The 16,219-nt window shown below is 42.0% G+C and overlaps 1 protein-coding gene across 1 annotated transcript; it reads right to left on the bottom strand.

The window, feature by feature from the left end:
* Positions 1 to 13,841: 13,841 nt before the first annotated feature.
* cox6b2 (cytochrome c oxidase subunit 6B2) lies at positions 13,842 to 16,219 on the bottom strand. Its single transcript, XM_076970904.1, has 3 exons — positions 16,090 to 16,219; positions 15,391 to 15,491; positions 13,842 to 14,075 (listed from the first exon to the last, which is right to left on the bottom strand). Exons 1-3 carry the CDS (start codon positions 16,193 to 16,195, stop codon positions 14,022 to 14,024), a joined length of 261 nt encoding a protein of 86 aa, XP_076827019.1. The 5' UTR covers positions 16,196 to 16,219; the 3' UTR covers positions 13,842 to 14,021.

Here is a 16,219-nt window from a genome sequence, read left to right as displayed (position 1 = left end):
TGTTCCTGATCACCCTACTCAAATGCAAAATATCTTCATATGCTTTTGGGAGTTACAGTGGATCTATTGCTCCACCTGCCCTTGCCAATGACATTTCACGAAACCTTCCTTCTTCTTCTGCTCTTTGCTTCTGATGTCAGACATGTGGAGGATGTTGCCATCGTCAGTTCTAGAGAAATCACAATCTCCAGTGTCAATGCTGGCTGCTCTCCTTTTAGCACAAGGACCATCACATTTTGGTATCAACTTGGTACTGATGTATTGGATCTCACGACATCCAGCTGTGTGTAGATGCTGTCTGTCACCTATTACCATTCAGACTCAGTTATTTCAGTGTCAACACATTCAAGAGAATATTTAAGAATTTAATACATATTCCTACGTTCTCATGCCTTTAATGGAAGCAATAAAACTGACTCCATGTCATTTTCAGACTTCATTTTATGCGATCAGTTTATCAAACACATGCAGCATTACCTTTTGAGCAGAGAGTCAGGCCCATCTAAATCCTGCACTTAAGTAATTTGCTGAGAAGGAGGCAAGTCTTCTGGTCGCACCAGGTATCTTGGTCACTAAAAGTCTCAGTGGCACTAACACTCCGCTATCTATGAATACCATTCCATGTCTGGTAGGAATGAATTTCATCAGTCGATGCTATACATATATTATTTTATACAGTATTGGTGTGCTCTCTCCCAGTCCAACCTGAACATGCAGGTGTCTTGAGCAGACTCACATGGGCACACACAGACACATATACACATACATCTTAAGCCACTTTTTGGCTTTCATGGCAACCCCCACAGGTACCTGTTGACAATATAGATTTTATCTCATGGGAACCACACTTGTTGAATAAAAAATGCAACTCTGTTTCAATCATTGCAGCCCATGTATATAGGGCTTACTGAGGTTACTGAGGCCTTGCTCACAGTTCAGTATGTGGCAGCACAATGGCCTATAGACATACTGCAGCTGAAGCTCTGGACTTCATATTTGGCCATGGCAGTGATCAGGAGGAAAGGAAGAAAGAAGCCAGGTGGACAGGTGGTCAGAAGTTGACAGAGTACAACCCAGAGGAACAGCATATGCTCTGCTAATACTACAAATCCCAGAATGATCTGCAGGTGCAAATTCCAGAATGCTCAGTTGGATCCACAAGCACCGTTGCCATCATTAGCAACCTCAGGTTACCAGTCACTTTGTGCCAGGGCCGGAGTAGGCTGCTTTTTCAGCCCGGGAGTTTCATGCCCAAATCCGGCCCATAATTATTTTTCCCTCCCAATCGGCCCAAACTAGAGATTGACGTGAGCCGGCCCATTGGGAATCCTCCCGAATCTCCCGATTAGCCACTCCGGCTCTACTTTGGGCCAACCTTCCCAAAATGGTGGAAAGAAGCAGCTTTCTAGAAAAGTTGGAAGCAGAATATCTGTCTTGTTTTGTGTGTGGAGCCCACATAGCTGTAACCAAATAACATAACATAAGAAGACAGTATGAAATTAAACTCCATGATCAGTACAAGGACCTGGACATAGCGCAAAAGCACCAGAAAGCACTTCAGAGATAATCTGTGTAATCACAGAGAAGTACTCTGCTGTGAGGGCTTTTATAACAAAAGTGTGCCTGTGGGAGTCTCAGATGCTGCAAGGGAATCTGGGCAATTTTCCTTGATGCCAAACGATAAAATCGCAGCTCTCTACTACCATGTTCCCAAGTGCACAGTTTGCTGAAAAACTCAGCGTACTCAGCACAGAGTTTACCTGGCAATTTGCCAACTTTTATTCCCAGAAATGTAGGTTAGAACTGCTTAGTAATCTGTTTGCAATTTATGAGCAACAACTAAACTTCAAATGGAGCTGGTTGAACTCAGTGTAGTGAAATGCTGAAATCAGACTATGACGCCATCGTGGCCATTTCATATCTGACATGCCCCAGCTTCGTACTCAAGTTGCTCAAGTGCTCTGTATGTTTGGCAGCACATATGTGTGCGCAACTCTCCTTGATGAAAATGAACAAAACATCACACAAGGGTCATCTCACTGACCAATACATTCATTCAATCCTAAGGATTTTCTCAGCTAAGAGCCTGACCCCAAACATTGATGAACTAGCATCCAAGAAGAGATGCCAGGTCTCTGGATTTGACTAGTGTGCATCAGAATAGATTAGAGTGTAGCAAACTGAGCTTGAATTAATGTTTCCATTATACACGTTTCCTTGTATCTCCAAGGCTTGAACTTGAATGGTTGGATTTTCATTGAAGGAAATTATTGTTAGCCCGTGAAAAATGTTACCATTGAAATTTAGCTCAGAACGTCACAAATAAAGAAAGATTTTATTTTTAAATTTGTTTAAGAAATTAATGATGTCTTTTAGTTGACATTTGATTTCACTTGTGTTTATAGTATTAAGCCTTGCTTCTTCCAGATTCAATATTTAAGCAAAGCTTAATATTTAAGCAAAGACTGTGATATTTGAAACAGGGTGAAATGGGATTGGTTTTATTTCTACCACTAACCCTTAGTCTCCATCTGGCAGAGTGGAAGCTTATTGCAAGCTTCAAGTTAACTCTATGAAGAACTCTCTTCATAGAACTCTCTTCATTAAAAAAAATACATGCTTAATTGCTTTTTAGAAGATGTTTTCACCCATTTATATGAGTTTTTCTTAAGTTTGCAATTGGCATAGCATTAATGGCTGTGGAAGATAAATGTTAAATCAGTATAGATTTCATTTCCACCTTTGAGTGCAGGTAGTGAGTCACATATGACTTTCTAATAAGATAAACAGTACTCAAATGACTTGAGACCTTGTTCTAGCTCCTCCAGCAAGATTTTCAGTTTTGAAGTCAAGGAAATGCTTTTCTCTTTGTCTAGCTTCTTAGTCTGACATTCTGTAATCTCTGCTCTATCAGGTGTCCAATTATGAAGTCAGACCTGTTCTTCACGTGGTTTGCCCTTTTTTCCTCCAGATGTGGGCTGGCCATTTTCCCAAATTTTTCCTTGTTTCACCAAGCAGCTCCAATTTCTTTGGATTCTTCAGTATGTGATTTACCACTAGTTGTAACATGCCATCAGCACAGCAGCGTGAAGATATTCCATACATCCTTTCCAACACCTTGAGGACAACTACTACATTAGATGCAGTCATGCACCACTGACTTGATTTTAGGAATTCCAAATGTCTCAATTGCTGTTTCAATCCAAGGTGTTATATTGTGGTGCTGAAACAGTGAGGTAAGTCCCTCCATGAGATGATGGCGTAGATAGGGATGTAACACCATCAGATTCATTGTTGACGACCACACAAACTAGAAATATTAAATGGACAACACTTTCAGTGGTTATGCTTTTTAGGAGTGCGGTGCTCGTACATCATGGTAGAGATGCTCCCTTTCTGGTTGTCATGATTCTAGACTGAAACACAAGAGGTCTGATGCATGTGCAGATAGGATTTATGTGATACAACGAAACAGACGTAAACAAAGTGAAACCAAACTTGAAATACTAAGGAGACAATGAGGAATTTAACTAAGCAAAGCAAGAGTGACATACACAAAGTAAAACAAAACTAAACGCGGAAGCAGAAACAAGACATAAAGTGAGCCAGACACAAACATCTATAACCTACCAGCAATGAAACATAAACCAAGCAGAAGACAAGAACCATGAATACACTGTAGTCTGCTCTCTAGAGAGATTGACGACCTCCCCCAGGTGGACATTTCGAGAACTGTAGATGTTTGACTCATATACACTCACCAGCCACGAGTCAGCCAATCGCATGGCAGCAATTCAATGCATTTAGGCATGTAGACATGGCCAAGATGATGTGCTGCAGATCAAACCGAGCATCAGAATGGGAAAGGAAGATGATTTTGAACGTGTTGGTTCTAGCCAGATGTCAGAGGAGAAAGGCCAGAATGGTTCAAGCTGATAGAACAGCAACAGTAGAACTGAGGCATGCAGAAGAGCATCTCCGAACGCACAACACATTGAACCTTGAGGCGGATGGGCTACAGTAGAAGAAGACCACACAGGGTGCCACTCCTGTCAGCTAAGAACAGGAAACTGAGGCTACAATTCACACAGGCTCACCAAAATTGGACAATACAAGATTGGAAAAATATTGCCTGGTTCTGATGAGTCTTGATTTCTGCTGTGGCATTCGGAAGGTAAGGTCAGAATTTGGCATCAACAACATGAAAGCATGGATCCATCCTGTCTTGTATCAACGATTCAGGCTAGAGGTGGTGGTGCAATGATGTGGGGTTATATTCCTGGCACACTTTGGGCCCATTAGTACCAATTGAGCATTGTGTCAATGCCACAGACTACCTGAGTATTTTTGCTGGTCATATCCATCCCATTATGACCAGTGTACCCATCTCCTGATGGTTACTTCCAGCAGGATAACGAGCCATATCATAAAGCGCAAATCATCTCAGACTGGTTTCTTGAACACCACAATGAGTTCACTGTACTTGAATGGCCTCCACAGTTACCAGATCTCAATCCAATAGAGCACCTTTGGGATGTAGTTGAACAGGAGACTCGCATCATGGATGTGCAGCCGACAAATCTGCAGCAACTGCGTGATGCTATCATGTCAATATGGACCAGATTCTCTGAGGAATGTTTCCAGTACCTTGTTGAATCTATGCCACGAAGGATTACAGCAGTTCTGAAGGCAAAAGGGGGTCCAACCCGGTACTAGCAAGGTGTACCTAATAAAGGGGCTGGTGAGTGTATATATTTAGCAAGTTTTCCATTTTTCTGTCAGTCCTAGTACTGGCAAGCTGCACAGAGTGTGTGGATTGTTGAGATGTCCTCCACGTTGTAGCCTGGAAAATATATGTCTGTAAATATGTTAACTGTTAAGCCTCACATAATGTTTGCAGTTAGATCAGTACACAATTCATGTACATTCCAGTACACATAGCTGTAATCTTGCCATTTCATATGTTCACTCTAGTTGTGACAAAGTTTGGGTGGAAAGCAATAGCTCAGTGACTTCAATGTGGCTTGCCTCAGATCAAATCCTTTAGGTCTTGAACCATTTTAACCTAATGAAACTCCTGGGCAATCGATTTAAAGCTGCATTTGCTATTTCAATCTTTCATCTTTTCCAAGGAAACAAAGAACATTCAGTAAAACCTTCAGACCATGGGAATCATCATCAGCAGGGTCAAAAAGATATTTATACAGTGAATTCCTTATGCAACAACTACCTGTCATCATTGTGCTAATCTTTGTCATTACGCAGATAGCAAGGAGGCATTTATTCAACATTGAAATATGGCCAGAACAGCTGCTACAGGGAGAGCAGGGTAGGAATAGGAGAGAAAAAGTGGATCACTCCATTTATGAGGCAATTATTTTGTTGTTGTTGTTAAATTTAATATTTTATCATATTTTCTATGGTGTTAACATTTATCAGCTTATTATAGACAAATATTACTTAGAGACAAACGGTTTACTGTTATTTTTAGGATTATTTGGATCCCTATAATATATAAATAATTTTTTTTTCTTCTTCCGGCTTTCGCAAGAGGTGGTCACATCTCTTGCTCCTCCACTCCCTGGTTGATCTCGTCTCAGTAGCCTGACACTGATCTTCGAATTTCTAACAATGGAATTGATTAAGTTGTCTCTCAATGCAATCGATACTATTTTTTCCACAAGGAGTCATGGGTCGGCAGAACCCACATGTCCGGATGGATCATTCTCAGCTGGATATGTGCTTGACTCGTGGTTGATGTGGCGTGTTTTGTGTCTCGCACCTCTCCCTGGAAGTCATTGAGGATGTATATGTAATTGGAACTTTGATCATTGGGTTTCTGCTGATTGGATTAAGCATTGCACAGGTATATCGGGAAATTAAAAGAGTGGCGTCAGTTATTGAACTGCCTCAGAAATTACCCAACATGTTTGATGTGATGGGCAGAGCTGTCAGAACACAAAATTTGACTATTGGTAAAAACATGGATTCGATCATGGAGAGGCTCACAGCTCCACAGATGAAGTTGGATCAGTTGGGTTACCGCTGACTTCAGAGGAGTTTCTCATTGTGCCAGAGTGGGATTTTCGAGCAATCCCACTAATTCACCCTAATTGCAAATTGTGGTGGAGCCGGGTGAGTTGCTGGGCAAGTTTATTCTGGGATTATAAATAACGGGAGTGTGGTTACTGGGGCAGACTCCCTTCAATGGTCCTGTTTTTCCCAGCACACGGTAGCAAGTTTGAACGTTGTTGGGCCTGGCTTTCTTTGGTGGACTAGCTTAACCCATCTGTGTAGTTAGAACACACACACACACACACACACTAGTGATTACTAGGGGGCTGTGGATCACATGTGCCCAGAGCAGTGGGCAGCCTTAGCCCAGCGCCCAGGGAGCAGTTGGAGTTAGGTGCCTTGCTCAAGGGCACCTCAGTCATGGCCTCAGGTATGGGAATCGAACCCATGACCCTCCAGTCACAAGACCAGTTCCCTACCACCAGGTCATGACTGCCCCATACCTTGGGGTATAATTCCTTGGGGTGAAATTGGGGTGGCGTAGTCGTGCATTTCTTTCTTTTTTTGTTAGTCCTGTTTGCCACATTTTGGCGTAGTCGGCAGGATCCACTGAGTACCAGAGATGTAGACTTTTTAGAGTGCATTAGTTTGTATGTTGTGGGGATTGATTTATTAGTTTTTTTTCTATTTGATACAAAACAGCAGCATTTGCTTGAGGGACTGATAGTTTGACAGGGTTGTTTTTGCGCTATAGCACACCTGTTATTAAAATGGAGGAAAAGATACAGCAGCTTCAAGACCTAGTGATGCAGCTTAAAGCTGATAATGAGTGATTACTCCAGGAAAGTATCAACTGGTGTTAAGGTAGTTACCCCAGCTGTTGGTGTAAGTAATGCTCCTTCAATGGGTGCTAGTGTTACAGAGTGTTTTGTGGTCGTCCCTTGCGATCGTAAATGTTAATTTTTTAATGGTAAGACTGGGATCGGTATAGTGGAATGGATAGAAGTGCAAGCCTGCATGCGAGCCCATCACCTTTCGGTATCCAATCAGGCTTTCTTTATTTTTGACCATTTGGAAGGGGAGGCAAGGGAAGAAATAAAGTATCGCTCTAATACAGAGAGGGCATCCAGCTAACATTTTTCCCATTTTAAAAGACCTTTATGATTGCTCACAATATATGTAACATTACAGCAGGCCTTTTTCTCAAGAAAACAGCATGAAGGGGAAACCTTGCAGGAGTTCTCATTAGCAATAATGGCGTTGATGGGACCGGTAAAGCAACAGGCCCCGGAGGTAATGTTAAATGCTGAGGTTTTACTTCGGGATCAGTTTGTAGAGCATGTTTTAGACGGTGCTCTCCGCAGAGAGTTGAAGCAGTTCATTCGGCAGCAGCCCACTGCCACATTGTTAGAGGTGCGTGGAGAGGCCATCCGATGGGAGAGGGAGGGATTGCCAGGGGGTATTGGGGGACGTTGTCTCTCCCTACCATCTGCATATGGCTTACAGTATGGTGTGCAGTATGGTGTGCAGACTTACTCAGAACGTAATCGTCCCTTCAAACTAGGGTGTGTCATTTGTCGACAATGCCAATGGCCTGGTCATTTCGCAAGGGAGTGCGATGGGAAACGTGTGTTACTTTCCAACCGTGGCCCACCCTCAAGGGTGACAGAGTCAGCTCATCCTCAGCAGATGGAAAACTAAAGCCCACTGAGCTGCAGAGCCACAGTTCAGAAGGGGTATCTTTAGGCTCTGAGGCAGGTACTGTTTCTAGGCTAATATCATCTTGCCCAGTTATTGATTTTAATATTGGGAGCGTTTCAGTCTCTTGTCTGTTGGACACGGGTTCTATGGTGTCTACCATAACCGAGTGTTTCTTTCTGCAGTAGTTTGAACCCTGGGGTCAGGACCGTCCCCAGTCCTGTCATTGGCTACAACTACGAGCTGCTAATGGGCTTGATATCCCATATATCGGTTATCTGGAGTTGGATGTGGCACTGTGCGGTAAAGTGATTCCCGGTTGTGGCATCCTGGTAGTGAAGGATCCTTCTGGTGTTTCCTCAGTAGCCCCTGGAGTTTTGGGATTGAATGTTATCAGTAAGTGTTATCAGGAGTTGTTTGGCTTACATGGTCCAGCTTTTTTCAATTTGACTGTAGTGGCGCAAGCTCCTAGCCCAGTTATTGAGGCCTTGCAGCAGTGTCATCAGTCTGAATTGCAGGTGCTTAGAGGCTTTAGGGGTATTGTGAGAGCCCGAGGTGGTCAAGCATTGCGAATCCCTTGTGGTATGATGAAATTAGTGGCCAGCTCTTGTGCTGAGTTACCTTTTGGTTGCTCTGCTCTCTTTGAGCCTCCTGAGGCTGGTTTGCCAGCCGGGCTGTTGGCCTCTCCCTGTCTAGTTCAGGTGGATAAAGGTACAGTGTATGTTCCTGTGGTCAATGTAGGGACCACTGAAGTTGTTCTTTATCCACACACACACCTTAGGATCTTAAGCAGTGTTCAGGTTGTTAGTCTTTCTACTGGGGTAATCGAGATTAGGTCCACCACTGCTACAATGTGAACCTCCGTAGCAGCTACTTCTGTGCAGACTGGAATAGAGGCTGTGGACTTGTTGGCACTGACAGACCAGGAACAGAGTGAAGAGAGCTCTCTTCTACAGAATTACAAATCAGTTTTTTTGGCCCATGATGGTGATCTGGGTTGCACCAACCTTATAGCACATGCAATTCCTTTGTTGGATATTGCACCAGTGCGGCAGAGGTATAGACGCATTCCTCCATGTGAGTATGAGGTCGTAAAGGCTCACATCGATCAGCTTCTCGAGTCTCAGGTAGTGAGAGAGAGTAGTAGTCCATATGCTTCTCCCATTGTGTTGGTGAAAAAGAAGGATGAGAGTTTGCGCATGTGTGTAGATTATCGGTTGCTTAATAGCAAGACACGTAAGGATGCTTTCCCTTTGCCTCGCATTGAGGAGAGTTTGGATGTACTCTCCAGGGCTCGCTGGTTTTCTACATTAGACCAGTGGTTATAATCAGGTCCCTGTTGCACAGCAAAACAAGGCTAAAACTGCTTTTTGCACACCTTTCTGCCTTTTTGAATGGAATCAGATGCTGTTTGGGCTTTGTAACGCCCCAAGTACATTCCAGCGGTTGATGTTCGGGGTATTCGGGGACCAACAGTTTCAATCGTTGCTCCTTTATTTGGATGGCGTTATTGTGTTCTCTTCCTCTGTGTCCCAGCATCTATAGCAATTGGAGGCTTGAGGCGTTCGCAGAGTGGCGGCGTCCTGGTAATGTGTCTGAACTGCGGTCCTTTTTAGGATTTGCTAGTTACTATAGACGTTTCGTAGAAGGATTTGCTCAATTGGCCAGCTCTCTGCTTAAGCTTGTTCCTCTTGTAACAGAGATTTGACTATTGACCAGACTCTCTTCTTCAGAGTTACTGGGAAGGCTGAGCAGTGTGGTCTCCTGATAGTTGGAGCACACCCTCTGGTCCCTTTTCTTAAAAAGGGGAACCACCATTCTGGTTTGCCAGTCCAGAGGCAGTGCCTCTAGCTCTGCATCCTGTATGGAAAGTGTGACGGTGGGATTGAGAATTGAGAAGATCCACGACAGGCACTGACAACCTTAGGGCCACAGCTCCGGTCTGCTGCATGGAGGCATGGAACAAAGCCCACTTGGACTCAATGTCTCCATTCTCCCTCGAGATGTGGTCAAAGCTCTGCCGGATGTGGGAATTAAAGACCTTTCTAACAGGTTCCTCTGTCAGACATTCCCAGCAAACCCTCACGATACGTTTGTGTCTGCCAGGTCTGTCTGGCATCCTCGCCCACCATCTGATCCAACTCACCACTAGGTGGTGATCGGTTGCCAGCTCAGCTCCTCTCTTTACCCGAGTGCCCAAGACACATGGTCGCAAGTCCGACGACACGATTGCAAAATCGATCATCAAACTGCGACTTAAGGTGTCCTGGTGCCATGTGCACTTATGAAAACCTCTGTGCTCGAACATGGTGTTTGTTATGGACAGACTGTGACAAGCACATAAGTCCAATACCAGAACACCTCTCTGGTTCAGATTGGAGAGGCAATTGCCCACGTGAGCATTGAAGTCCCCTAGCAGAACAATGGAATCGCCAGAAGGGGCTCCAGGGTATCTGGGTCCTGTTATTTTTAAATTCCATAGGGGTTTTTGGATCACTCTTTGTCTGGCCCATCACCTAGGACCGTTTTGCCTTGGGAAACCCTACCAGGGGCATTGCCCCTGACAATCTAGCTCCTAGTGAAATAAACTCAGACAGCCAATTGCAAAGACTTAACAACTACAGCCGGCATTTTTTTCAACAATCACACATCAGAAGGACAACACTCTTCTCACACAAATCACCCTATTCGGCTCAAGCATTCAGTGCCTCAGTCCTTGGCATGACTGGCAGAAGAAAAAAAATACCACAGAGATCAAAATGAAAAAGGGATCTCTGTACAACTACCTGGGTAGTAAGGTTTGTGTACTCTAAAGCTTATCTGTCCTGAAGCAGCAAGGAAGCGTTCACTGTGGAGGCGTGTTAGGGCGGTCAGCACGTTGTTAGCATGAGGCCTCGACAGCAACTCAATGTGCAGTCGACCTAGCTTTGTTGGGTTTACAAAAAATAAAACCTACACAAACAGGGGAACATCAGAGATATTTCTATAAATAAAATAAGATCAACAGATATTGTATCTATAATCCACAACATTCAACAGCTCTGGGGCCTTTACACAGTGCTACATCACCTGGAGCACTAGCATACCACAAGCTAGCACTAGCACATTAAATGCACGTTCATAACCGCATCCTGTTCCTGTCCCAAATCCTACTAGTGTAACATTTTCTTCCAATTAGTTTTAAAGAACAACTCTAGGTGGTGCAAACAATTATTATTCTTTGTGAATGTACAATTTAGCATAACCACCTCTTACACCATTCAGATACCACATTAAACACTCACCGGAATACAATTGAAAAGGGACTCGACAATTTTCCAATTCCCAATGCTTCTTGCAATTCCTATGTGCCAATAAGGTAACAAATTAGGTCACTGTGACAGTGTTCCCATTAACTTTTCCCTTCCCTTTTTGTTCACAGTATCAGTGGCAACAATGTGCTTTCTACTTCTTCTCCAATCTATATCTGCGGAGAATATATCAGCAGTGAACCTATAAAAAACCTTCTGGTTGAAACATGTACTGCACCATGAATAAATGAAAACAAGGAAAAATCAGTGTGTTACATTCTGTTAATGACAGCTAAGAGTACCTACTTTAGGGCTTTTGTATAAGCCATAAATAGATTGTGATACACTGTGTATTGTAAAAATATTCTTCTGTAGCAATTTGTTAAAATTATGAATAATCAATGAAGATACAGGAAAATGGAAATCCTGCTAAGCATTGCTGCCAATCGCACCTCCTCCGGTGCCCACGTGAACCTTCACTGCAGGGTCATCAGCCACGAACCACCATTCATTAACGTTTCACTCCTTTAATCCTGGAACGTCTCCTGGTGGCGGAGCAGTGACAGGGATGTCTCCCTGCCACCCCCTGCAGCTGATAGGTGTTAACCTCTGCGCATATTCTCTTGATATTTCTCTTGATGTGATGTGTTTTCCCCCACCTCTGATGAAGTTGTGCCCCCTTGCTGCTGCTGCTCCTGCCTGCACTCTGCCAACAATTTCTTGATGTTGCAGGCGACTGATGGCTTGGTCAACCTCATTTTGTGCGTTCCACCTCCGGCCTGTCAGAACCTGGGCTTTCACATTCCCATACAGTTTGGTCAGTTGATTCTCTCAACTCAAGAATGAGCCTTGTTTTTTCCTGCATGAAGCCCAAACTGATAGTTTGGAGTGGAAGCTGATGGATAGTCCTTCTGAAGAGGCCCATCTTGGAGAGGCACCATGGCAGCCCTAACCACTTTCGGATGAATGAGTTGGCTTTTCCATCCATCTTACTGATGGTGGATGGGGAGATCTCACTCATTTTTAGTGGCCACATCACCCCTGGTAGTTTACTTTGATCTATTTTGGCTAGTCCTTCTAAGAGCTGCTTCATCACAACTTTCCCCATGTGCTTATCTATAAACTCTGCCATGTACTGCTTCCCAAGATTTTAATGTTCAGATAGGAGTGGGATTTTCTTTTCCCCTGGTAAAGCTGGTGTTGAAATTTTTTTCTTTAAATAAATAAAACTTTTTTAAAAATCACTTAAGCCTTTGAGTATTACTGCCTACTATAGCGTCATGTGTTCTTTATTTTGACGTATTTACCTATTCTTGTGTTGTTAAATCAACCCCTACCAATGAAATCACTGTAATCATTGATTCCAAATCAGCCATATAGATGCCACATGACTGCATTTCCCAAAATGCCATCTAAACTCATGGAATTAAAATTAAAATGAATAATTGTCTACATTTGGGATTACACTTTAGTATTCTAAATCATGTTCAACCCTAAGAGCAGCCATTATGACTGATGCATGATTAGTCCTTCTTTGATACATAATTGTTATATTTCACTCAGGATTTATTTATCTTACCTTCTGGACTGTGAAGGTGCTTAGTTACAGATTTATACAGCTGATCAGCAGTTTGAAGAAAAGCTGTAGTGACAATGTCCTTTTATGGTTAAGGTTCCTCATTTCTGATTCACACCATAGTCTTGTAATTGATATGCTTAAGGTTATATTAGTGGTTTGCCAACCACAGCTTTATTTTCAGAAGATGATGAAAACCACACCCATGTAATCATTTTAAATCAACACTGGCTAGTCTTTAAACATGGCTCTGACCACATCCAGTAACTCAATAAATCCTTGTAGTTTGTTTCTTCAATTGACAATCAGGTTCACAAAAACACAAACTGTTAAAGAGAGGTGCATAGTTTTGGGCTAACAACAAAGAGATTGTTCCTCAATTTAAGAAAAATTCAGACACTCCCATGTAGTTATTCAGTTAGATCTAGTTTACCCTGGCTGGATAGAAAACTACCAAACCAGGCATGGCAAACCCTTCAAAACCCATTTAGCAGCAGTTGGAAAAGACAGTGTTAATGAACAATATAGATTGTCAAAAATAAATAGTAGCCTCACTTTTTGCTTGACTTGCTTATCATGCTTTCTGCTAGTATGTCTAAAAAGCACGCCCTATTCAGTGAGGCCACAACTTGAAATTTGTATGTCTTTCTGAAAGTGCCAATAAGTGTTATGCCCGGAGTCCCCTTTGCTGAATGTTTTGCCTTCATATACTGTAGATGAGATAAAGTCCCACATGGTTCACATATATTGAAATACTGTCCCAGGCTAAACTAGCAGATAACCATGCTTCAGTCCAAGTGCCAATATCAATTGTGCCCCCTCTTACATATGAAACTGATCCTGCTCATTTGATTCTATAGACAAGTGCTCACTTATCTTACCTGCTGCCCCTGCCTTGAAGTGTTGACCTCACACTATTCTGGGTCAAGTATTTTTCCACCTTTTTATATATTGTACCCATTGTCAAATACTACAGTATGTACAAAAGCACAAATCAAGTGGGTTACCAAGATATCCAACTTCCGCAGATGTGTGATGAATGTGATTAACATTGGAACCTAACCATAAGGAGTCAGAAGAATCAGGTCAGTTCTAACTTGGATGCTTCCACATGAGCAGCTTGTATGTGTACTTCAAGTTGACTTTCCTTTTGTTCAGCTATACACACCCATTTAGCAACTATAAACATTGCTGGTACATACTGTGCTAGTGTTGCAAGTGACCCTTTCAAAATCAATACAAATTAAATGAAGTACATCATGTAATTAAATTTGTGCATTTATTTTGTAAGTTTCAGGACATGGCTGACAATGTTGGCCTCCAACAGTAACAGGATGTCATTTTCAGGTCATTCCAATCTGACACAAAGTAACATGCATTTCAAATACGAGGTAATCTGCAAAACATGCAGAGTTGTTAGTAAATAAAGGACTGCAGCTTCTTTAGATCTTTCCTGCAAAAGAACCTTCCTGTACTTGTCCATCCCAGTTCTCGACCTATAGATAGAAAGAAGAAAACCATGTTGAAAACACTAAACTTATTTAATCATAAACTTGCTCCTCATTTTGCATTAGTGCTGACAATACTATCTATAACTTAATTACAGCTCAGCTTTAACCTGCTACCAGCTACTGCTCTACAAAGCCAAAATGCAGTTTGCCACCTCTAGAAGATGAGTACTCTTCAAGACTGCCCTAGTATGATATATTGAATATGGGGAGACCTCTACTGTCTGAGATAGAGTGGTACAAGACTCCCCCCCCCCCAAAAAAAAAAAAAAACCCACACAAATTTGAGTACCCATTAATTACATTTTTTCTTTAAAAAGAAGCAAGCATTTAGATTTTACTTAAATTGTTTTTTTCTTGAAATACACGGCCACAATTTTGTCAGATGTGTCTGTCAGTACACATACATATCTGTATATCAGAGGGACATCTGCCTGGACAAGTGTGTGTTGTGTAATATCACAGTTTTGCTTTGACAATAGGAATTGCTTACAAGTTTGGCTCCACTTTGTGAGAGAAAGCTAAAAACCAAAGTGCAATATGTATGGGAAGTTGATCTGTTGAAAAGGAGGATGGACCTCCAACATGGCAAAACACCTTCGGCACCAGTGCATCAGGTTTGATTGACTGCAGCCTCTTAGCATAAATGATGCTTCAGCCACCTCCACAGAGAGTGATAGTGCCTCGCAAGCATATTCAGTACAGCCGTTTATTAGCAACGGGGAGAAAACTAAATACCAAACGTCACAAGTTGTGACAGCATTTGTAGTGAAAGCCTCACAGTTGTGAAGTCACCATCCTTTAGGTAAGCAAGCAAATAAATAAATAAAGTTTAGCATTAGTGTTCTGTATGGTAGTACTAAGTTGTATCTCCAGAGAGTTGATTTTTTCAGGTAGATGACAGACAGGAGAATAAAGATACATGCCCCCCCCTCTAAAGAATAGGCAGATATGCTAACTTTTCTAAACATTAATTGTCAGAAACTTTTGCTTGATTTCAAATGATTATAGTGTTCTTTACCAGGAAAAGGTAAATTGTGGCATATTTCTAGAATGAAATATCGATGAATGTATGATTGAAAAGGCTAAAAGTTAGGAACTACACAGTTCAAAGATAAAAAAAATGTTCTTTATCTCTGAACATTAAACACCTTTTTTCACCAAGCAGAATCGGAATCAATAAAGTGCACACTACCCATCAGTAACAAAAAGATGACTTGTTACCCATGTTTTATTTTCCCCTTTGACTAAACATAGGGCCTCCAGATGAATAAACCTGTGCTGGTCCAAAGAGGAGTCTTACCCAGCTGATGGGGCACAGGCTCTTGTACACTTTCTGATACCATTCACAAGGAGATGTGTCCTGTCCTTTTGCAGATAATGCCTTATTACATCTGTGAAAGTCTGTGAAAGAGAAGTTAACTTGTATTAGGCCCCATGTCAAAAAACAAACATTAAAACTGCAACAGTTGCACCAGTGGCATGAACCTTCAGGTCACTTATAGTCTGAAGGCAGGTTATTAGTAGACCTTCTACAACAAGGCTGCGTTACTGGATTTGATCAGTCCCTTTAGTTTTGAAAAATTTATGTCTCAAAGAATAAAAAAAAAACTAACCTTAACAACCTTAACCTATGGAATGCAACTATGCTGTCACAAAACTAAATTAAAACAAGATTACTGAGCAAAGTGCCACAGTGCCTTTTAAATTCACAAATAAGCAAAGCTAAAGATTCTCTAAAGCAAGAATGTGTGCAGGTCTTATCACCTCAAATACATTCAAGTCACTTTCTTTTGTCATATCAGTATGTCACAAAAATATGATGCAGCTGAAAAAAATAATAAGACAGCTAGAATCAATCCTATGTTGATATTATGCCAAAACATTCATCTGTCACCAGCGTGAGAATTTTAGTAACCCGATGGGTTTCAAAAGACAGAAACCTTAAACAAAATAACCATATTAACATTAGTAATATTTCACCTAAATACAAATCACTTACCAACGTAGTTTTGATAACAGTTTCGTGTCTGGTTGGTATTGGGGAAACGGGCGTCAAATGGAGCCGTTTTGTAATTCTTAATCTTCTCTTCAATGACGCCTGACATCCTTATACGATATTCGCCGTTAGA

This window comes from Brachyhypopomus gauderio, chromosome 13 (genome assembly GCF_052324685.1).
Source record: "Brachyhypopomus gauderio isolate BG-103 chromosome 13, BGAUD_0.2, whole genome shotgun sequence".
Lineage (NCBI taxonomy): Eukaryota > Metazoa > Chordata > Actinopteri > Gymnotiformes > Hypopomidae > Brachyhypopomus > Brachyhypopomus gauderio.
This window is presented reverse-complemented; position numbering and strand designations above follow the sequence as displayed.